Source organism: Hermetia illucens, chromosome 6 (assembly GCF_905115235.1).
Source record: "Hermetia illucens chromosome 6, iHerIll2.2.curated.20191125, whole genome shotgun sequence".
Taxonomy (NCBI): domain Eukaryota; kingdom Metazoa; phylum Arthropoda; class Insecta; order Diptera; family Stratiomyidae; genus Hermetia; species Hermetia illucens.
Window position 1 is genome coordinate 14470351 of NC_051854.1, and position 23093 is coordinate 14493443.

A 23093-nucleotide genomic window follows, 5' to 3' on the forward strand; every position below is an offset into this window, starting at 1 on the left:
TTTGTAAATATAATTGTATTTCTTCTGCATAATTGTGGTATTTTCACTAAATGAACGGAAATCATAAAAATATATATATAACAAAATATATATATTCATAGGGAATCACATCATATTCTCACAAAATAAATACTAACTGTTTTCATAGAATCCATTCAAATATTTCCATTGGCTTCTTCTCGCTTCGTGTTTATCTACTACATTCGTGTACGATTTAAAAATAAATATATTTTATATATGAATCTCAGAATTTCAGCTTCTTTCAATAATAGTTTATATATTTTGAAAATTGATTGACATTAATAATAATTTCATATTTGCATTATCTTTTCCATTTCGATTTTGAATAAATACTGAATTTGAATTGAACAACAAGAATATAATTCATTCGGTAGAATAATTATTTCATTTTAGATACTCATTTGTATGCGTTTAATTCGATATCCACCTATATTTTCGTTTAAATCTATAATAATTCATGAATTGGAAATATTTTAGGTACTAACTATTATTGTATGTTGCCTATGTCTTAAATTATCAAATTTTTCTATTCAACGACTTATGGATCCATTGAATAAAATGAATAACACTTTGAAGAGGGGGAAAACGTTGAATTGCAATAGTTTACTAACAATGACGCCATTTCTTGATGACATAATTTCATTTCTGCTTTGTGAACTTCACGTTTGTATCTATCCTTTCATATGCGGTGTACAAAATGAAAACATGCTTCTCTCTGCTGAATCCATAAATTAAGAAAGATACTCTAAACATAAATATTTACAGCGCTGTTTATGATTAATAGGAATTGCTTGGTTTGATGATAACAAACTAAATTTTTTTTTTTAAAATAAGTCACTTGCCCTATATTTATGAGTAAATTCTTTCATCGATAACTGTTGCGGCGAAATTGAAGCCTTTTGCTCAGGATTACATATAATTCTTAAGTGGTTTTGTTTAGTATTATAAACAAATTGTTAGAACGAAATTTCACTTTAGTTCGTCTTGTCTGTGTGTATTTGTTACTACATCGAAGAAACAAATTTCTGTGTCAAGAATGTATATGAATGTGTGTATATGCACTTTTAGGATGAAAATATATTTTGTTGTGTTGCATCATTCTCGAAATCACTCCATGCATTGTTGAGCTCCATGAAGACGAGTTTTGCTATGGCTTCGTTATCAGTACCAACTTGCTGTAAGTACATAGAGGACAGTCTAAAGTAATTACAAATCGATTCAGATGTTTTTACTAAAAATTTAGCTTTCACTGCATAGGAAAACCATTGCCACACTTTCCTAAAGTGACCCCTATCCAGTCTATTTCTATGTTTCAATAAATCTATTCACTGTAGCCTAAAATTTGAAATTACCACGGCATAGACCATGGCAATAGCGCATAGGACCCACAAAGGATAATGTTAGCGTAGTTGTAGTTGATGTTATTATACAAAGAATAATCTTCTAATGTTCCATATAGCAGCACAGGGAGAACATTAGCGCGAAAAAAACTAAACTTGTTTTCTGTTAAGGTATCTTAGATTTTGAGCAAAACAGCGAAGATAGTACTAACGCTGCTAGCATGCTGAGTGACATCAAGTTTGACGCTACGGTCGGCAGAAACAATGCTACTCAGATAAAAATATCGCTCGATGACCCCGATATTCTGCCCGTTAATTCAGATCGGAAGAGAGATATGACCCATTAGAGTGAAAATCTTAGTCTTGCTCCATAATGATCCAGGCTGCTCTCTTTCGAACATGCTTTCAAGGTGTTCTTTGATGCGTTTTGGGGATAAATTAGATTATGTTCTTTGCGATGGCAAGGAACACGCAAATGTTCCTCCAATTAGCGCTGAAGACGGGCGGCTTTTTCGGAACGACCACCTAGCTCTCCCAGTCTGCGGAAAAGATCTCGGATTCCCATGTTTTATGGATAATTTCGGAAATAATAATTTTGCAAAGATTGCAATAGTTTCGTGGGGAGATAAGCGAGAGAGCCCAGTGTCCTTCCGTCGTTTGGGCGCATTGAAGGCAGAAATGATTCCATTTCTGTAGCAGTTGTACCGCATGTTGGTGGAATTTCACAGCATTTCATACAGTTGAAAATCGTGTCGAAGTGTTTCTTTCATCTCTAAAAGCTTCTCTTCACGAAGGATGATGAGTCTACCATCCTTGCCCGGATTAGTCGAAAGACTTGCGACCACCTGCAAGTTCTTACTGAAAACTCTATTATTTGCAGCCTCCCTTTCCGGCGCAAAATAAATACCTTTTGTCACAGCACACACTAGGCTGCACTTCGCGCCAATAAAGTGCTTGAGTCACTTATGCTTTTCGATCCACTTACACTGTTCCGCTGTCAACTAGATATTATGCTACCCCTTTGGGATATGGCCGACAACTTTACTTGCACCAGAGAAAGGAGTACATTTGATGATAGCCAAATATTTAAAATCCGGTCGGAAAAATATTTCTTTTATTGCCAACGATAAGCGGATTAAGAAAATGTATCGTGTTGAGCTTGGGAGGTTGAGATTCTCTGTCAAGACGAGTAGATTTAGACGCAATACTCAAGCGAAGGCAAGAAACTATCAAGTAATTTTCTCGTTTGAGGCCGTATCAATGCCTCTTCTTTTGCGCACATTTTAAATCTAGTTCTATTTGCGATGTGATTGTTGTTGATCAAGTGAATCGCAAGGTTTGTGCTCGACAATCTGTCACCAATGATGAGGATGGGAGCTGAAGAAAATCACAAACTCTAAGGCCGTATTTCCTTATTACATGTCTGAATAAAGTGCTGTCAGAGCCAAAATTGGCATTCAGATCACCTATTATGATTAGGAAGCCTCCTCCGCTCTGCAGCGTACTGTACTATTGAGTTGTCGCTTATTCTGGATCGAAATCTCGCCTGATAGCGGCTTCCAGGATATGAGAGCCCACCTTGTAGATATAGTAAACATTAACGGGACACCGGATTCACGATGACTTTTGGCCCCTCGGGTAAGCGAATAGTAAAGTGCCGGAACAGGGAAAGAAGTGCTTCCCAGAATTGCATCGCTAGAATTTGCACTGAAATTGAAGCAATCGAATATTCCGGAGAGTCTCGATACCGTCGTCGTGGATTTCAGCATCCAGTTATAAGCCATAAACGTTACCGAAACGTAGATAAAATCCGAGGTTCTTTTTAGCCGCCTCATCAGGACACACTTGCTGAATTCTCAATCCCTAGCTCACCGGGTGTCACTATCTCAGTGGAACACCAACCGCCAGCCTAATAGTAAAAGCCCAGGTGCTACACGACCATTGACTTTATGACCCTTACCTTCTCCTCTCTTAAACTTGGGTCCGTCTAAGCTGATGCCGCGCGATTCAACAATATTGAAATGATATACATTGCTCAAAAGAAGATTAAAATACTAGTGGAATAACGAATTATCTCCTCTCCTCTGATCCAGGAAGTATTAGCTATAACTGATTAGGTCTTGAAAGAGCGTTCTCACAAGAAAGCTTACAGAGATCGTACGTTATAGTGAATCAATAGGGGCTGCTTCAGACAACTCTTTGCAGAGCCTTATATAAACCAGATAAAGATGCGCCTCTCTCTCTCTCTGTTGAAATATGGCCATCAGTTGCAACATCTTTTCGTCGACTTTAAAGGCACCTATGATAACATAGCCAGGGTAAAAGTGTACATAGCCATGAGAGAATTCGGTATACCGACGATTGACTGGGCTGATCCTGACCAATTTTGCGGGGCCATATAAAAGTACCAGAATCACTCTCGAGACCAATCGACATCATTAACGGTCTAAGATAATGAGGTGCCCTATTGGGCACCTGGCCCTGGAAAAAGTGATCCGTAACGCTGAGGTAAATGCGAGAGGTACCATCCTCTTTAGGTCCACCCACCTACTGGCCTATGCCAACGATATCGGCATGATGGTAAGAACATTCAGCCCAAGCAGGCAGCGCGAGATGTTGGGCTACATATCAATAAAGGCAAGACGAAATATATGGTGGCAACGTCAGCACCAAAAAACCAAAGAACCAACAACATCAAATCGCATTGGTCATGTAGCGACTGCTTCTGGATACTTTTAGTCTGGATGGTATGCCTAATAAAGTCCTTGGATATTAAGTCTAGGTCGGGCATTTTTGGGGCTGCTCGAGAGTAATCTTTACTACGTCGTAGAAGTGCCAGAAACTAGTACTGTTGCCTGGAAAATGCTAGAGTGAGTAATCTATTTAACATACAAGAGATCGCTCTCTGTTATTGCCCAACCGACAATCGTTCAATCATCGAAATCATCCAATTGATTGCATTGCTCTTGATTACTATCTTGGCAGAAAATGCAATACATGGGAAGCCAACAACAATTGTGCAATGTGCGAAAAATATTCAACTCGAAAAATTCGACCTTTTAACAGACTAGCTTTCCAGGAGACGATTGGTTTACCGAGTTATCTAGCTGCACTAATCAACAACTATCTAAGAGTGTGTCCGCGGGTGTCCACACAGCAGAGTTCGAATTGTGTTGGGCGCATTGTTGTTGAATATCATGATATAATTATGTCCTTAATGTTCCTGTTAGCGGCAAAATTTCAGGCGCCATGGTGTCGTGCCGAGGTCTTTAACTTCGCTACTGCCAACATACTTTTAAAATCATGGCATACGCCATCGATTCACTAAAGGCAACACCTAACTAGCCACGTCTTACCATAGATATTTGTAGGTTTTCCGGCAGGGTCTTCTTTGTTTATTCAAGCCAGCACTGCAGCCTATTAAAAACGATTTTATCCACGATTGTACAGTCACGATAGCGTCGTTAGTACTATAGAGTTCGAAATATCGATGGGCGCCCAGTCGAAAATTTTCGCTAAAAAAAAGCATAATAGGCCCGGCCTTTTCATATAATTTATCCCTCCTGGCAAACGACGGATGATATGAAAGACAAAACCCACCCTATTTGGGTAGACAAATTGTTTGTTCTCCTCAATATTCGCTCCATCTAATTGGATAAGAACGAACCAGCAAATGAAGCGTATTATGAACGTGGAATATACATTTGCACGACAAATACTTAAGATGATGATACACTACAACCCTTAACAAGCATTTACTAGAATTCGCCGTCTAATCGACAAATAATTGGAAGCCAAAGGATGTAGTGTAGAAATTTACGTTATGTATTAATCTTGTATTGTCTCACGAAATCGTGTTGCAGAAAAATTTATTTTTTCTTTAAAACAAGCAAGTTTGAAGTTGCCGTAGTATATGGCGCCCATCACTCTTTTTCTGTAGCCTACGCAATAGTATTGTATTAGATTTGATTCTGCATTTATTGCACATGCGACAGTAGTGCCGAAATGTCGTCACAACTTAGCTCTTCGCCTTTTACCTCTGACGAGACGATGTAATCGAAGTAGGGGGCATTCCACTGATCAATTGCAGTATTTTCATACCATTATTCATAATCAACTATCGTTCGACTCTCTAAAGAGCGGCAACGATGGTGGAGAAAGCTACGGATCTTCGATTTCATATGCCGGTCTCAAATCACGATGGTCGTCATCTGACCTTTTACGCAGTACAGCTAAAAGTTATCCCAGTACTTCGAGAAAACTTTTTGACTGCATTTGTAATCGCTTTGTTGAGCCGTTCAACAGTTTTGTGCAAGCTATCGATTCAACTTGTTTCCACAAGGAATAATCCGGTGGATTCACGTCTGGACTGCTCCACTCCTCCACAGCAATGAAATGTGGAAATTTCTTTAGAACCAGACCTGAGTTCTTCGAGTCTCATACACTGAAGCCAAGTCTTGCTGGAAGATCCGCTTCTTCCCTTTGAATATTTTCGTATTCAACGGTTTAACCACTTCTTCCTACATTTTTTGATATACCAAGGCCGACGATCTTACTCCTTTCTCACAAAAATTAACGTCGGTGAAACCCTATCGCCAACTGACTTCGAGCCAGATCATTGCGCTCGCAGAATGGCGTCCGCGCGAGGCGCACACCACTTTATCTCTGGCTTCAATAGATGATCAACCGTAAACGCGATCGTTGTTCTAGTTGTTGTTTACTGAACGCCCCTTCAATATTGATCATTTTCCCACCCTTGAAGAGAATATCGCAAATTCCGTACGACTGCAACAATTTCTTGACTCTGTACCGCCTGATCTCTTCCAATTTGGCGATTAATAAATATGTAATAAAAGTATTTCTTGTAACGATTGTATGCTCGGAATCATCACATAAAATATACATCGTTTTCGGCCACTTCTTCCGATAGGGCGCCACGAGGCCGACCCGATCTCGGCCGATCAGACACATCGTTCGTTTCTTTGTACCCTCAAAACGTACAAAACACCAATCGTTCGCAGGCTAAATGTTTTCACAATCTTCGTTGATGGCATATTACAACGATATAGCACGACTATCGCAATACGATTCTCGTAGCACTTCACTCCATATTGTTCTTTCGTAGACGTGTACCATATGCCCTTCTCTTTAGTAGTGTTACCTTTTTATGGCGCTGTCGAATATTGTTAACTATAGTACGGTCTTCGCACAGACAGGGCAATGGGCACAGACAGTTGACAATGATCCTTGTTATTTCCGAACCAAGTCAACTTACACGTCCAAGTCAACCTGGTGGTGAACTAGCGTAAACGGCGACAACGACTACGACCTGGCAGCTTTGGCATTCTGTTACCTTAGTACACGAGAATAACATATCGTGGAAACGGCTTTCAGGTTAATGTCACAGCAGGGTCCGTCCCCATAATGACCTTGGTAGGGCTGAAAGTGCGTTTAAAGCTATAACGTTCTAAAGTTGGCAATGCAGGCCCAGTTGAGATGAACTCCTGACTAGCACATGATCCCGGCTCTGAACACAAATTCCTATAAGGATTTTGTTTGCATACACAATCACGGAGATCATTTAAGGCGACTGCACTTTCTAGCGGAGATAGCAGCTTGTAGCTGGGACAACACCAACAACAAACACAACGATACAGCCGGCAATAGCAGACATTTTTAGAAGGAGCAACAATGCACCACGTGCACCGCTTCTGACAGCTAAAATGGGAGATTCCACTATAAATCCCTTTGCAAGAAGCGCGAAGTTACGACGGCCGCTTACTGAAAAAGTAGAGGCCCCCTCTCCTAAAGGTGAAGCCGACTAGAAGTGAAAAAGAAGTGACATCCTAGCGGCTTAGAGTCCTCGTGGCCAAAAAGGAGAGACGCCATTAAATTCCAGTTCGGAAAAGCGGCAAAAAAGTTGGCAAACCCCGAGTTACGTAACACCCTTTTGTCGGGAAAAGGGTGACAAACTCCTTAACCAGGCGGAAATGCCAATCATCTCACCGGAGATGATGGACCTTATCTGAAAGACAAGGGTAGAGGAAGAAAGGCTACTCAAAAAGTGTGGTAGCAAGAAGAATTCCGTGAGGTGGTAACCAAGCGGACCAAGCAGTGGCGAAAAAAGAGTAAAACTCAGCACCAACAACCTAAGCTGAATAATAGCGGCGGTGACTCCAATGTAGAAAAGTTGAAGTCAACTACGACGGAAACATCAACGTCAAATAAAAAGCGAAGAGGCAAACCACGATCAGAGGCCAATCTCATCAACTCGAACGAAATGAAATCTTTACGGAAGTTCTGCGAAATTCCGTAACAACGCCAAACCAGAAGACGCTGGGATAGATTTATATGGCGAACTCGAACCGGCGATATACTTGTCAAGCTTGGGTCGAAGCGCGATAAGAAGAGTATCTAGTCCAGAGCATTCTAGACACAAAAGCAATGGTTTCCAGCTTAGAGCCCATGTGCACCCTTGAAATAAGGGAAATGGATTGTTTCACTAGTACGGAAGAGGTGGAGGAAGCGATAAAAAGGTATTACCCAGATGTGAGTAACCTTAAGGTGGAAGTTATGTCGGTCAACTCGAGGACGAAATTGGCGATTGCCATTGTCCCTGAGAAGAAGCGAGGCAGTTTCTTCATTGCGGGGGGAAAGATCGAGTGGATTATTTGCCGAATAAGGCGAAAGGCACTTCCAACTCGCTGTTAGGTTCTGGGCATATAGCGGGGGCCTACAAGGGGGAGGACAGAAGTGCTTTGTGTTACAAATGTGGCGAGCCAAGCACCATTATCCAGAACCTGCAAGCAAACATGCATATGAGAGAAACTGCACACGCCGAGCCGACTTGTTACTCCTTAGCGAGCAGTGCCAAGATAGGAGCTCACCATCGAAATATCTGGCACTGCTGCCATCTGGGTGAAAGATACGGTTAACTTGCGAATGCGGGTCCATGGCTGAGAAGATGACCTCGTTGAAGTTAATTAATTGTACAAAAGAACGGGCTTTATAATTGCACTATGCAATCCAATAACACGAATCCATGGAAATCATGTATCCAATTTGTGTGTTTGAAAAAAAATATGTATATTTGAATTCCGGCTACTGAAGTTTCGGAGTTATACGTAATAAATGCCTCGAAAGGCTCCCGGTTTTACGTAATGATAAGTCATATATCTAAGAAAGTCTCAACATCTACGTAACATGTACATATATAATACTTGCATATAAAATTACCTTATCAGGATGGACTGCCAGACAAGCCTTCCGGTAAGCCTTTTTCACATCTGCGGCACTTACAAGCTGATGCATCTCGCATTTCGTCCACTTAGCATCGGGCCACAAAACGGTATGCATCGAACACAGTAACGCGCGTATGTTATTCTTCTTTCCTTCAGTCTGAAAAAGAAAAACAATTTCGCTTGTAAGGATTCACTTTAATTTCAGTGCTCATTTCCACTTACCCATTCCATTATTTTCAACTTATCCGGGTCCATTTCCTTCACCAAATCCTCTTTTCTCATTTCATTAATTGATCGTGGGCCTTGATTCGTTTTACTACCAAATTTGTATCCTTGTTCTCCTAAAATATCAGCAAAAATGTCTCCACTCTTCTCAGTTTTTGGTTGTTGCTTATTAGATTGTGTTGCATTTTGTGTTTCAAAGTGAGATCGACTATAATCGGGACGTGATGGTGGCTGTGTGGACGTGGGGATTGATGCTGTAGTCTGCACTTGCGGGCCATTCGGCGAACGCGAGTTGTGAGCCGGTGATGATACAGATGATGGTGCACTGCTAAAGTTATGAGTTGGACTAGAAAATTGTGTTGTATGCGGGCTTGGTTGTGGGGTTTTGCTTGTTAATTTGTTTGGATTAAAATTGATGTTTAGTTCACTGGCAAGATTTGCAATATCGGCGAATGGATCTTTTGGCTGAAAGGGAAAATATGTGCAATTTTGTGCTTCAGTAAAGAAGGAAAGGTAGTTTAGTTTATGACCCACCTGTTGCGGCGAGTTATCATGACTTGCCGTTTGAGATTTATTTTCTATGTCTGGAATGTACGGGTTCGAGTTTAGATTGAAAATCGGGTCATTCATTGGATTCGCGTTGAAACCTATTCCACCATCTGCCTTCGGTTCGTCCGAACTTACGAACGCATTAAAATTGATTCCTATGTTATTGAAGTCACCACCAGCATTAGCCTGGGGAGTTTTGATTGAGCCAAATATATCGTCGAGTCCAGGCTGGGCATTGCTAACTCCACCCCCTAATAATTTCAATGTAAATATTGAACTCTGCAATATTTTGTTTTAACACCAACTACTTACCTAATATATCTGGAATTGGAGCAGAAACTGGTTCATTGCTTTCAAACGAACCCAATAGATCGAAACTAGGTGCCCGAGTTTTCCTCGGGGCTGAATCTCCTGCCGCGGGTGCGGGCGATTGACTAAGATTTAACAAGTCTATATTTGGGGTGTCATGATTGGGGATTTCAGCTGTAATATCTGGAGCAACACTGCGTTCTGCCATGACAGGCACCGGCTCAGGTGGTCTTGCGGGCGGAGCAGGATGAGGAGGAACCGGTGGCCTGGCGGGTTTCTCATGCACCGATGCAGTTGGTTTTGTCACTGGAATAACAACAATTAATATCAGCATGTCGAGATACGTCATTTATAACTCACCGAAGTTATCAGTCATTTCTAAATGCTCGAGCTGAGAACTGAAAAGAATGCTTGCATCCTTCTTCGGTTTCTTATTCATCCATGGTGGATTTTTCTTTGGTGGACATTCTTGTTCATTCATAACAATAGAAAGCGACACCGAAAAGTTACCAGGAATGTGTTCAGCATCGAGCAGATCATCTAAATCATTACGGGTAAAGTTAATAAGGGTTTCTTGTTCGGGAATAAAACCAGTATGGAATTGGAATTGACAAATTTTGATTCCATGTGGTCGACCCATCCCTTTAAGTGAGTTTCGTGCATGATATAGAACGAAAATTACATCACCAGACAAAGTTACATTCACTGGAAGCATTATTTTTCCTTGACTGGCCGAGTATAATCTGAAATATAAATCGTGTTTAACGCAAAGATCAAATTTGAATATCAGCAATTGTTTTACTTCATCCTATCATATTCTTGTATTGTGTTGAGCATCAATTTTTCATTGCAATAAACTTCCATGAAGAATCGGCATCCGTCCCGAGCTTTAGTCATTCGCGGAATAGGTTGACACGAAATTGATACTATCGTCATTGTTTTGTTATGTGGAAGATGTGGAGTGGGTCGCAGGATGTCCCCGAAATAATATAAATATCTCAACTCCGATGCCCTGGCGTTTGGAACATTTCTTTTTACCGCAAAGATTTGAAGTCCATCTTCGGGCTCAACTATTAATCCCGCGTACATTAGCAAGGTGCAGACAATAGTTGCAGCAAATGATCCTCCGTTATCGGGACTTTGAATAATAATAATATTCTTCGGATCAGCATATAGAAATCCATACATGTCCTCAATTATTGAGTACATTCCATACAAATGCGGAGCTTTCGCGGCCGAGCAATGGTAAATCGTGCTTGCTTCCACAGTTCGAATAGGAGGTGGTAGACGGGGACAATTCCGCGGCCCCAAGTTATAAATGCTGACCTTAGATGGTACATAACGACTTTCAATAGACAATTTCACATCTTCTATGTTATTGATCTTATAAGCTGATTCTAAACCTTCAGACGGACAAGGCATCACTAGAACGCGTGATGTAATGTAACTTATATCAATGTCGGTTCTAGCGATTGTTTGTTGCATCGTCTGCATCACCTTTGACGAGGTGTCTTTAAGATTCTTTAAGAAACTGCCGGCACCTCCGCGAAGTGACGAGAAAAGTCCACTTGATGCTACTGCCGGCGGTACCGGTTGTTGATTCATGTTCATCATATTTTCATTCGGCGGTCTACTTTCAGGATTCCGGGGCACTGGTGGTGGTCCTCCAGCATGGGCTGGGGGCCGTGGAGGAGCGGGTCGAACGGGGACTGACGGTTGATTCTCCTTCGGAACAGCGCTAGAAGTGTGTGTCGGTGTGAATTGAGGGGACGTATCCGGCGGCGTTTTAATTGGTTTCCCCTTGAATGTAATCATTAAAAAATTTCTATTTTGACTGATTTCCTTCAACTTGAACTTACCACTAAATCTATTTGGCTCTTGAGCGGCCAACCTAGAGTTTCCGATATTGCCGCAAGTCTCTCTAAGATGGCTTGTACATCAAACCGTTCACTGGGATTCACTTTGAAACAGCCTTTGATTATTTCATGGAAGCAATTGTAGCGCGAGTCGCTTGGTATCGTGTAGTTTCCATTGATTATCCGCAATTTGGCGGAATCTTCAAAAGGATGCTTCTGATAACATAAACAATACAATATGCAGCCTAAAGCCCACACGTCGACCTTTGGACCAATTGGATAATTCGCCCATGTATCTAGGAGTTCAGGGGCTCTATACATGGGCGTTGTAACTGTAGCTAACTAGAGTGATAATGTGATATTTAAAAAAATGAATATATAAAATTTGTTGCAAGTTATTACTTCATCCTCCAAGGTATTCCTTTGCTGAGCTCCCCATTCAATATTTGGTTCGTAAATGTCTGTTGTTGCAGAGCCAAAATCACAGAGTTTTAAATACCCATCCGATCCGATAAGGAAGTTTTCTATCTGAAAATTGGAGAAGGGAATATGTAACGTTACTACAAGGTAAATAGATTTTTTTTATATATTTTTAGGCAGTTTTTATTGGAATTTTCAACCATACAAAAAAAGTGTTATTTACTTGTGGTTTGCTTCTTAGTTTCTTTCTGGGTTATCGGAATTTAATATTGGAGCCATTTCACAACTGAAACCTTGAGTTGTGTTCTGATTTTCACCATCTATTAAGACTACATAAATGTGATAAAGACCGTCGTTGCTTCTCGAGCTTTATTCATACCGCAAAAGCTATTCAATTGACCAGATCTTTGAATTCGTTTTCCTCTGAGATGCCTTTGGCATTGTGTTATTTAGCTCGAGATCTTACTTTGATGAGCGCAGAAGATGTCGAGGGATTCGTACGACATTCCGAAGTTGGTCCAGAAGAAACAAAAGATCGAAAGATCGATCCAAAATGGTTTTAGCAACTCGTTCGAAAAAGAAACAAACCAATATAGACACTGTTTCGGGCATGGGCTCGCTCTTATCAAAAGGCTCGGGTAAGCATATCAGCCCGGCTGGAAAGAATAGCAGTCTGAGGTGGGTTGATGAGAAAGTTTGCTAAGTAAAATGGAGTAGCGATTGGTTTATTATTCATTCCAATCGTATTACCTTCATACATGTCAGGACTGCCCATCAAAGACAAACCGGAAGATGACATAAATTAAACAATAATCATCCCCATTTGCTGTCCTTTATTGTATCTCGAAGCAATAGAGACAGATTCTGTAAGCGTCAGTTAAAATTTAGATGCCCTTTTGCTTCTGAGTTGTGTTGAGGATCACTTCTTTTGAAAGAGGGAATGCAAATAAAATGGCTAAAATATTTGTTATCAGAAGCGGATCAACTTTACAATTGCTAGTTGTCCAGTGTATAGGAATCCGGAATAAGGGGAGATGTAACGTTGTTTTTGTGTCGAACTTTTTAGTTGTCATTCAATTAGGGATATTGATATTTGAGTTGTGAGCGCTGAGGAAGGGGGCAACGTGCTCCCAAAATATCGTTGGTGGAATGTTGGCCTTACTATTTTTACAGATACCGCCATCAAGCAGAAGTAGAAGCTTAACGGGGGAGAAGAATTGAGTTCAGCTTCATCGCTACATCGTTCACTGTGCACTAATAACGTGAGTTGCCAAGGCAGAAAAGTCATTATGTCCGTATCAAAGTGATAAGCGTTTCCAAGATCAGAAAAAAGGCAAACTTTGTGAAAATCTTTAAATATTGACCGGTTGCCTCTGGGAACAATGATGAAATCACTTAGTGCGTGACGTTAGAACATATAGGTAGCAAGATGGTAGTTCTTTTTTCAAACAAGAAAGATTTCCCAAAAATGAATTGTTTTGCTTCACTATGTTTTGTTAATGGAGTCCCTAGAAGATCTCTTTTTTACAGCTTCGCCGAAATGTTCATTATTTTGATTTTAGGCACGCATTAAACTTTTATAAATCATTTTTTTGAATTTTTTTAATATTCCACCGTGCGAAATCCCATCAAATGTGATCAAAATATTAGTGTATAAAAAAATATATATGTCCAAATGGATATAGTCGGGATCTAGCTTCCCTGCGGTGGTGGTTAGGTATTCTTCGCATTTTGATTTTAGATACGATGGACTTTCTCAAAAAGTCCGGTGGCCAAATGGTAGCAAGGATCACAATGCGACACTGTGCTCTGGTATACAATTGTTTTGCTATCAAAACAATAGACGGAGGAGGGTGAAAGCGAGCTTTCCGTGCATTAAAACGAAAAAAAACTATCCACACCGGCCCTCCTGGTAGGGGGTTGACAACGTTTTCTCGGAAAATATCAACGTGCCCAGGAACCCAGGATACAGCCTCGGATTGGACGGATCAAACTCTTTTAGGTCTTGGAATGTGCGATCTCTTTTTCGAACGGGTGCACTGCGTGAGCTTCTCCAGGAAGTATCCCGTAACAACATTAGCATCCTTGCACTTCAGGAAACGAAATGGCTCGGGAGCGAAGTAAATTATTCCGGACCTTATACACTATTTACCCGCGACAGCTCCAATGCGTTTATGATAACGTTTTTTCCAGCCTCCTGAAGCATGCCAAAAAGTCGTTCGGTTATAGATTCAAAGCAATGTTCTCGAAGAGGTCTTTAAAGTCTGGGGAATAGCAAGAAGCCCCGCGAAACTAAGTAAATTAAATGAGCCGATTGCGGGGACGATATGGGTGCAATTTTCGCAAAAAACTCACGAACAATGGCGTGCGAGACGCTCTTTTTCGACGAAATTATATTTGAATTTTTTAAGTGAATGGTCTCTAACTGCCAGTCGATGATTTTCAAGCACCAATTCCTTGATTTTCTGGATGGGTTGCTCATTAGTTAACGTTGATGGTCCGAGGCATTCCAACTCATCAACACGATTCTGGCTTCTTTGAAATCCTTGTACTGATTATAAATAGTCGTGATTTAATTCCGTAAGCAAAATTTAATGGTTCTTTTTTGCTTTATGAAAACATTCGCGCGAAAATTAAGAAATTATGCCGAATCGGTTAGCCCGCGAAGTTAAATTAAAAATTTACCTTTTACTTCTTACACAGTAGTACATGCTGAAAACACAAATACAGTCTGTCAAGTAAGAGCGTGGTCGTGTTAATTTATAAAAAAATTTATTTGATGAAACTTTCATATTCATATATTCATTGTACACATTACAAACAATGATGCAATTCGGTCAATAATGTGTCCAGTCACCACCGGCGTCGATAACTGCCTGGCATCTCCGAGGCATGCTTTCTACTAATTTGACGGCGCATTCTAGTGGCAAGGATCTCCAGATCCGACGAATTTCGTAAGACAACTGCTTGAAAGTGTATGTGCGTCTTCCACGAAGCTTCCGTTTAATATATGCCCACACATTTTCAATAGGGTTTGCATCGGGCGACTGCGACGGCCAATCCAATGTAACGATGCCAGATTGAGTCTTCCACTGAGTACAGACCTTGCTGCGATGTTTAGGATCGTTGTCCTCCTGCAGAATCCAATCTTCATTTCTTATGATGAACCATCGTTTGGCAGATGGCAGTAAAGCCTTTTTGTAGATTTTTATCATTTTCTCGGCATTTACGTTGCCAGTAAAGAGGTGCAAAGTGCCGAATCCCTGCTTTGAGAAGCAGCCCCAAAGATGCACCTTTATTCCATGTTTTACGGCCCGCTGAACAAGCCTATTGGTGGAAGTTGACCAGGCTCACGTGAGGACAAAACGTGTCCATATAGAACATTCATTAGTAAGAATGACATTTTCAAAATCTCTATCAATATTCTCATGCACCCAAGCGAGTCGCTTTGTCACATGTTTTTCAGTCAACAGAGGCTTCGTTATTGTGTTGCGCCATTTCAGATCATGAGTACAAAGATGGGTTCGGATAGTTTCGTAGGATATATCTAAACCTTTTGCCATTAATTTTGCTTGTCCTTGCCGCAGTGTTAAAGCAGGATTCCGCGAAAACAGATTCACTATTCTTTTTTCATCTGTTTTGTTCACTTTTCCTATCGAGTCACGTTCTGATAAATCATCGACATTTTTAGTCACTTTATATTGCTGTATCCACTTCTGTACAAATACCTTCGACTTTCTCATATATTTAGCAGCCGCTGATTGCGACATTTTGGGACCTTTCGGGTGGATGCAAAGGAACACAGCCTCGTAACGCGACGCGTACTTAGCACTCATGGCGTTTAACGTGATTCTCTTTCAAAAGATCAACGACAACTGAACCTTTGTTGACAATGCATCAAGGACAAAGCTTCCCTATATCGGCTCGCGAAGGAATTAGAACGAAATCTTCCATTACCTGTCGGTGAAGGCGACCTCGCTCTTACTTGACAGACTGTACATATTAAGTTACATTTGATTGCGAGTCTGTGGCAGGCAAACATCTGTGGATGTGTCCGCCGACACCAGACAGACCAAATATCTGCGTCTGTGTTAGTCAAATACCTATTTCAGATAAAGTCTGTTTCTATAATATGTCAGACAAATGTTTATGTCTATCTCGGATATCAAATAGACAAATGGCTGTGTCTCAACAGACTCAGATAAATGTTAAACAAGGTTGTTATTAAGGAGGAAACCACATTAGGTTTTAAAAAACTACTTTTTTATTGCATGGATGGTTGAATAAGTATACCAGAATACACACCAAGAATTTCAAAGCGAAATTAGTGATTTGTTAGATTTTATGAGCCTAGAACCGAACACTTATCAAGTACAGACTTAGGCTCCAATGCCCAACACCACGTTTTCTGTTCCTACATAATCCTGTTACGTCATGTAAGAAGTGTACTTATAAATACTTGGCATCAGCCTTCCGTAGCCTTCTATGAACGCATTCCTATTTGTTGTAATGCCTTCATATCCGAATGGCGCCTTTTCAAACAATCGAGTTTTCCTCGAAATGACTTTCACATTTGCGGGAATTCTAACTCAAAAAGTAATGAAACGAAATTTGTGAAATTTGAAGGTAAGATTCTTTATAAAATTGGAAGAAATATCCGATTTTTTATGGTGGTTTGTTGTATAATTAGTGAAAAAAATGGTGAAAATTAAATAAATTATTTTTTTTCAACAGCTACGTGGCGGACTGTATGTGAGACCTATCCTTCTCTCTGCCTCGCCATTTCCTGGCTAAAATATAAACACATACCCTTTACCAGTGTTAGGGGTTCTTGAAATTAAAATATGTAGTTAGTTACACAAGCTGTAGAAGTAAAAAGAAACGAGAAAAAATCAAGGCACTTTCCGATCACACTTTAATTTCAACTAACACCTGGCCTGAAAGATCAAAAGAATTCAGCGCTATCGACCTAATGAGAAACTAACCAGATTAAAAATTTACCGCAGGTTTCTAGTCGCGACAAATAGACGAAAGAAGTGATCTTTTTATACATAATTGTACCTTGCTCACTAGAATGGTAGATGCCACTAGCTCAGATCTGTATTCATTCTTGAACCAAATAGTTCACGCGCGCCTTACACGATATCCCGAGAACAGTCAAAGAGTGTCGCAGATTTTCCCGTATTGTTCAAGGAAAACCATAACAAACGATCAAAATGACGGCAAAATCAAAATTATCGCACAGCAAATACTGTTACCCGTGGCGCTTCAATGTCTCTCCGTCTGTCACGTGCACTTTTCTCAGAAAGTGACAAGGTTTGAACTATGATCGCCACCGAATGCAGTGAGTAACATCGTTCTACTTTGAGTTTAAGAAGGGAAATCCTTATACATGCAAAAGTAGGGTGTAATTTTTGTAGTCAAGTGAGGTATCAAATGGAAGGTCTCATTCAGTAGTTTCCGAAACCGGCATCCGTTTTGATATCAATTGTGGACGGGGAAATGCGGAGAGTCGAAACTTATCAGTTCTTCCACCGACCAATTCTCAGCAATTATCGAATCGAAAAATCTGAAAAAAATTACGAAGGCGCTCTTATATTGTATCTAGGATACAACATGCCTCCCTATCGATATCTGCTCAAATAAAGTTAATTGTGTACAGTGAACTCCCTTTTAACCGTGGAGACCCTGTACCCTGTACAAAACCAGCACTGAAGAAGGACACATGTTGTGTCCGTAACACGTGTCTGCAACTCTTAAAAAAAACTGTAAATCTATAGTTAAACTGGAAACTTTTCCTTTTAAATAATCTCTCCATTTTTTTATAACCACGACGTCCATTGAAGATGACCCAGGTTGTTGTTCAATATATTTCAATGCCAATTGCAACCCTCACTTCGGGGTGGTCTTTTCTTCTCCTTCAATATCATCATCAGTCTCCTCGTCCTCATTTTCATATGGCTCTTCTAATTATTTCGTCGGCTGTGAAAAATTCGTCGTCGTCACAGTTGATCCATTCTTCAATATCTTCGGCCTGTAATTGGACATCTTCGGAAAACATTTGGAGATCTTGAAGAATGGTGATAGAATTATCTTCTTCGTGTGATTGTTGATTACATTTAATAAGCTCCGTAATGTTGGCCTAAAGTTTTCGCCAAGACTTAACGAAAGTAGAAGCAGAAGTTTCTTGAAAGGTGGAAGCTAACATGTAAATTACGTCCTTTAAGTTAATTTGTTTGATGATATCAATAAGATTGAGATCTTCGCTTTCTGCACATTGTAAAAGTTTAGACAGTAATTTACCTGGGCATCGTTATTTCGAATTTTCAATCATTCCTTAATCCATCGGTTTCACCAAGCTTGTCACATTACGAGGAAGAAAGATAATTTTTATGTGATCTGTTTCACATGTTAGGTTTCCAGGATGAGTTGGAGCATTATCCAGAAGTATCAGTGCTTTAGTGGGAAGGTTTGTGCTCTTAACACGCCACTTTCCCTTCGGAACGAATTCAAGTTCAAACCATTCTTTCTTCAATAAATCAGCGCTCATCCATGCTGATTTTTGGGTTCTGTAGAATACGGGGAGGGACGATGGATGTAAATTTTTAAAACGGATACGATTTACTGGATTTTTCAACAACGAAAAGAAGAATTTTGTGTGATCCAAATAAATACATAAACTCTTGCTGCATTTGAACAAACAGCAACTGTGATGTGCTCTTTATTCTTTTTAAATCCAAAAGCCGATTTTTCATGCCATCCCAAAAATATTTTATCTGGAAGCATTTTAAAATTGAGCCCCGTCTCATGTATGTTATACATTTGTTCTGGTGTTAATTCCTCCGTTTTTATTAAGGTTTTGTGTAGAACAGAACCTTATTAAAATCTATTCACTGTCTGTTTGTCACGCGCACTTTTCTCCGAAACGGCTAAAACGATCCCAGCGAAATTTTGTGGACATATGGGAACTGTGAAATACCACGCATACTGTGAGTGACATAAATCTACGTGGATTTTAAAGGGGGCTCCCCATAAATGCAAAAAGTGCTGACATTAGTTTTGCTGCGAATTGTAAAGTGCGCGAATACGGAGTCAAAATGTACACACTTAAAGTCAGTCAAGACTCATTTTTGGAAACTACCAATCCAAAAATCCGAAAATCTTCTAGAAAAAGCGGTCAACCAATCCCACATGCCAAATAGATTTTCCCTATAGTGTCGCAATTGTACATACATCTCTCCATCCGTCTTTTGGGTCAAGACAAAGCGCATAATTGATCTGAGACACTAAATACCACCATTCATCTATTGATTTTTCCATTAATTTTATACAGTTCACTATTCCTATAGCCGAAAACTCATAGCATTTCAATAACACCCTATTTCAGCTTACAAAAACTGTTCCGCTCGAAACGTCTCACCATAGGGTCATGGACGCCGTTCGACGAGCAGAGGCACATAGCCGCCGAACTCGACGGGTGGTGCTCCTCGTAACGCTTGACGTCAGAAACGCCTTCAATTCCGTAAGATGGAAAGACATTCTAGGCACACTAGACAATACCTTCAACGTGCCGAACTATCTCTTACGGATTTTGAGGGACTATCTGAGGAACCGCTCCCTGCTCTATGAAACACTAGAGGGTCAAAGGTGGATGGAGGTCACGTCGGGGGTAGCACAGGGATCCATCCTAGGGCCGGACCTCTGGAACGCTACCTATGACAGTCTGCTTAAACTCGACATGCCAGAAGAGTCGCGCCTGGTCGGCTACGCAGATGATGTCGCAGCGCTTGTTGCTGGACGCACTGTCGAACAGGCGCAAAGCAGACTCGGCATATTAATGCGACGGGTAAGCGGATGGATGACTACTCATGGTTTCAACCTTGCACTGGAAAAAACCGAAGTAGTCATCCTGACTAAGAAGAGAATTCCGACCCTGCGTCCCATATCGTTCGGCGAGTCGATAATCGAGTCAAAATCAGCGGTAAAGTACCTCGGGTTGACTCTTGATTCAAAGATGAGCTTTTCTGAGGAAATCCAAGCAGCAGCGAACAAGGCTGCGGCTGGAGTTTCGGCGTTAAGTAGGCTAATGGCAAACATTGGGGGTCCTACGTCTAGTAGGCGACGTCTCCTGATGAGCTCAACGCAGTCTGCCCTGCTCTACGGCGCAGAGGTATGGGCTGGCGCTCTTGACAAGGAGGTATATCGTAGACGCCTCGCGCAAGTACAGAGACGGGGAGCTTTACGGGTGGCGTCTGCGTACCGCACAGTCTCTGAACCGGCCGTGATGGTGATCGCGGGAGTTATCCCCGTTGCCCTTCTTGCTAGGGAGCGTCAGGCCATATACAAGCGCAAGGGAGATGAGCCAAGGGAGGTGGTTGCTCGCGAAGAACGGCAACACACTCTAGACGAGTGGCAGCTCTCTTGGTAAAATGAAACTAGAGGCAGATGGACTGCGCGGCTCATCGGCAACTTAGGTGCGTGGCTGAATCGGAAGCATGGTGAGACTGACTATTTCCTTACCCAATTTTTAAGTGGGCATGGAAATTTTCAGTCTTATCTGCACAAGATTGGAAAGGCGCGTTCTCCGCATTGTGTGTTTTGCAATGGAGTTGTGGACGATGCCCACCACACTTTTTTTTCTTGTGGAAGGTGGGATGGGGTTCGTCAGCAGCTCTATTTAAACACAGGGGATCTCTCTCTAGACAACGTTGTGGAAGAGATGCTGAGGACTGCTGACAGCTGGAACCGTGTTGCCCATTACGTTCGGGCCCTTCTCGTTGCTAAGAAGATAGAACTCGACCGGTGGAGGAGCCGGATGGCAGCGGGTTCCTTGAACTGACAGTTCCCTTCCCCCTCTCCCCTCCCGTTGGTGAAAGGAATTCCCTGATTTGAAGGCTCCGCAAGGCGGGAGAGTTCGGGGGCTGGCCCGAAGTAATGTGACAAACGGTTCCAGGCTAGCTCTCTGACGATGGGGAGGTGTTTAGTTGGTAGTCCGACAACGTACCGAATCGGGAGTCCAACACTGTGTGCGTAAATGCATTCACCTACCCTACCCAAAAAAAAAAAAAAAAAAACCATAGGGTCGAAGCTCTTACTGTACAAGACAATGATCTTGCCAGCCCCCCATATATTCCTCGGAGATTTGGGTTCTTAGCAAAAAAAAATCGCGAACTCTTGGCCGCGTTCGACAGAAGAATCCTCCGAGGAATTCTTGGCCCCCTACAAGAGGATGGACGATTCCGTAGCCTACACAAAGACGAAATCTATGAGCAACATCATGACCGTCTGATTGTGGATAAAATCCGGCTCAACAGGTTGTGGTGGGCGAGTCGCTTAATCAGTATGGATGAGAATGATCCAGCCATAAGGGCAATATTTATGGTAGGAAAAGAAGCCGAGGCAGACCCTGCCTGAGATGGAGTGATGGCGTAGGCCAGGACGCTAGACAGCTTTTAGAGATATCGAATTGGTCGACCTCGGCGCAAAACCGAAGTGTCAGGCCTAGACCGAATACCGGTTGTTACGCCGTTGATGATGATGATGATTTCAACAACAAAAAAAGCAAATAAATATAGGATTTTAAAGTATAATATTGAAAGAACGTTAATTTTAAAGTAAATTTTAAATTCTGAGCGCAGTGGAGGCTGAAGACTTCTTACTTGATGCCTTCATCAAAAACACTTCCTAAGTGCTGAACTCGGTAGACACCCATCCCTTTGCAAAATATAGTCTCTGGCGGTTGCTTTTTTTCAAATTTTATATTTTCTTCGTCTTCGGTCTTTCGTTGTTATGTGAACTACACTGCACTTTTCACATTCGATTATTGAATAATCGTTAGCAATTGCTCCAAATAAACACATAAACTTCGTTACTTAGTTCTGGCGAGAAATCTGAATTTGATTCATGACTTGATAATAAAAGCAACTGCACTGGGGAATGGTGCTTTCCCGCAACATGCTGGCGTGGAAGTTCCGGGCAACAATGCAAAACAATTCACTCGCAATAGCATGCGGACTACAACTTGCCAAAAAAATTGACTTATGGCATAATCAATTCATGATTGATGACATGCGAACTTGCTCAAAAGTTACTCATTCAATTACCCGGAAACCAAGTGGTCGAGCAACGAACTCTCATTAGAATAATGGAGGAAGGGTTGGAGGTCTTTACTGGGTCAGAGAATGAATCGTTTAGTCAACTTTGCCTGTAAATCGTATTGAAAAGAATTTCTTACCTTTATGTCCCTGTGGGTGACAGGTGGCACCTGTGCATGCAGGTGCCCAACAGCTTTCGTCGCCTGGTAGAACACCCGCAACACGACGGCAGGTTCAATCGCAGTGCCCAGGCAGTCTGCCAACGATCCGCCCTTGCACAGCTCGCCCAGAAGCAAATACTCCGCCTTGCCCTGTGCATCTTTCGTCCTATCGATGAATGATGCGCCCACGAATTGCACGATGTGCGGGTGGCCCGACAGCTTCTTGTGCAGATTGATCTCTTTAATGATGTTGTTGCAGGCGACCTTATCAGCGCCGATAAGTCTCTTGAGGGCGTATTCGTTTCCGCTCTGCACATCTTGCACCACGTACACAAACGCGAATCCACCTTATTGCATGATAAGGATGAGGAAAAAAACGGAAATGTGAGAACATTGAAAAACATTTTCACTTTGATGATAACGAAACAAGTTTTCGTGTAGGTTGGCCTTTAATGTGATTTCAACCAGAAAAAATTCCAACTCAGCTACAAGTGCAGGTCCCTATTTGAAAATTGCTCAGAACAGATTTGAAGCTGTCGAAAACGAGCTCCCTTAACAAAGGGAATATTTCCGCGATGAGTTTCACATCGGAGGAAACGGGGAGAAAAGGAAAAACACTTGCACTTGAGATTCCATCGCTCACCTTCGGCAATCAAGCGTTTCACACGTAATTTTATGCCGTTCACATCAATGATCTGACCGACGAACTCGTCAGTTTGTTCAGCCGAAGGTCCGGCGTTAAAGTAACCGATTGCAGACTTGAAAAAATCACTCATTTTTCACTTATTTTAATATAATCTACGGAAGATACTGACGAACGACACTTCCATAATAATCGCCATGACAGTTCTTCGATATGGAAGTGCTGTAACTGCTT

At 41.4% G+C, this 23093-nt stretch overlaps 1 protein-coding gene across 1 annotated transcript; it reads right to left on the reverse strand.

The window, feature by feature from the left end:
- LOC119659137 (cyclin-G-associated kinase) lies at window positions 1-23056 on the reverse strand. Its single transcript, XM_038067068.1, has 11 exons — window positions 22860-23056; window positions 22196-22563; window positions 11944-12069; window positions 11545-11883; window positions 10488-11485; window positions 10046-10428; window positions 9689-9991; window positions 9362-9627; window positions 8825-9292; window positions 8598-8759; window positions 1-1196 (listed from the first exon to the last, which is right to left on the reverse strand). The coding sequence occupies exons 1-11, from the start codon at window positions 22990-22992 to the stop codon at window positions 1086-1088; spliced, it is 3657 nt and encodes a 1218-aa protein (XP_037922996.1). The 5' UTR covers window positions 22993-23056; the 3' UTR covers window positions 1-1085.
- Between the last annotated feature and the right edge of the window lie 37 nt (window positions 23057-23093).

Excerpts from the sequence above, each read along its gene's own strand:
- LOC119659137 (XM_038067068.1), bottom strand. The coding sequence starts at position 22,992 with ATGAGTGATTTTTTCAAGTCTGCAATCGGTTACTTTAACGCCGGACCT. Across the intron at positions 22,564-22,859 it reads GAAACGCTTGATTGCCGAAG|GTGGATTCGCGTTTGTGTAC; the intron begins GTGAGCGATGGA and ends TCATGCAATAAG. Across the intron at positions 12,070-22,195 it reads TCACCCACAGGGACATAAAG|ATAGAAAACTTCCTTATCGG; the intron begins GTAAGAAATTCT and ends TCCAATTTTCAG.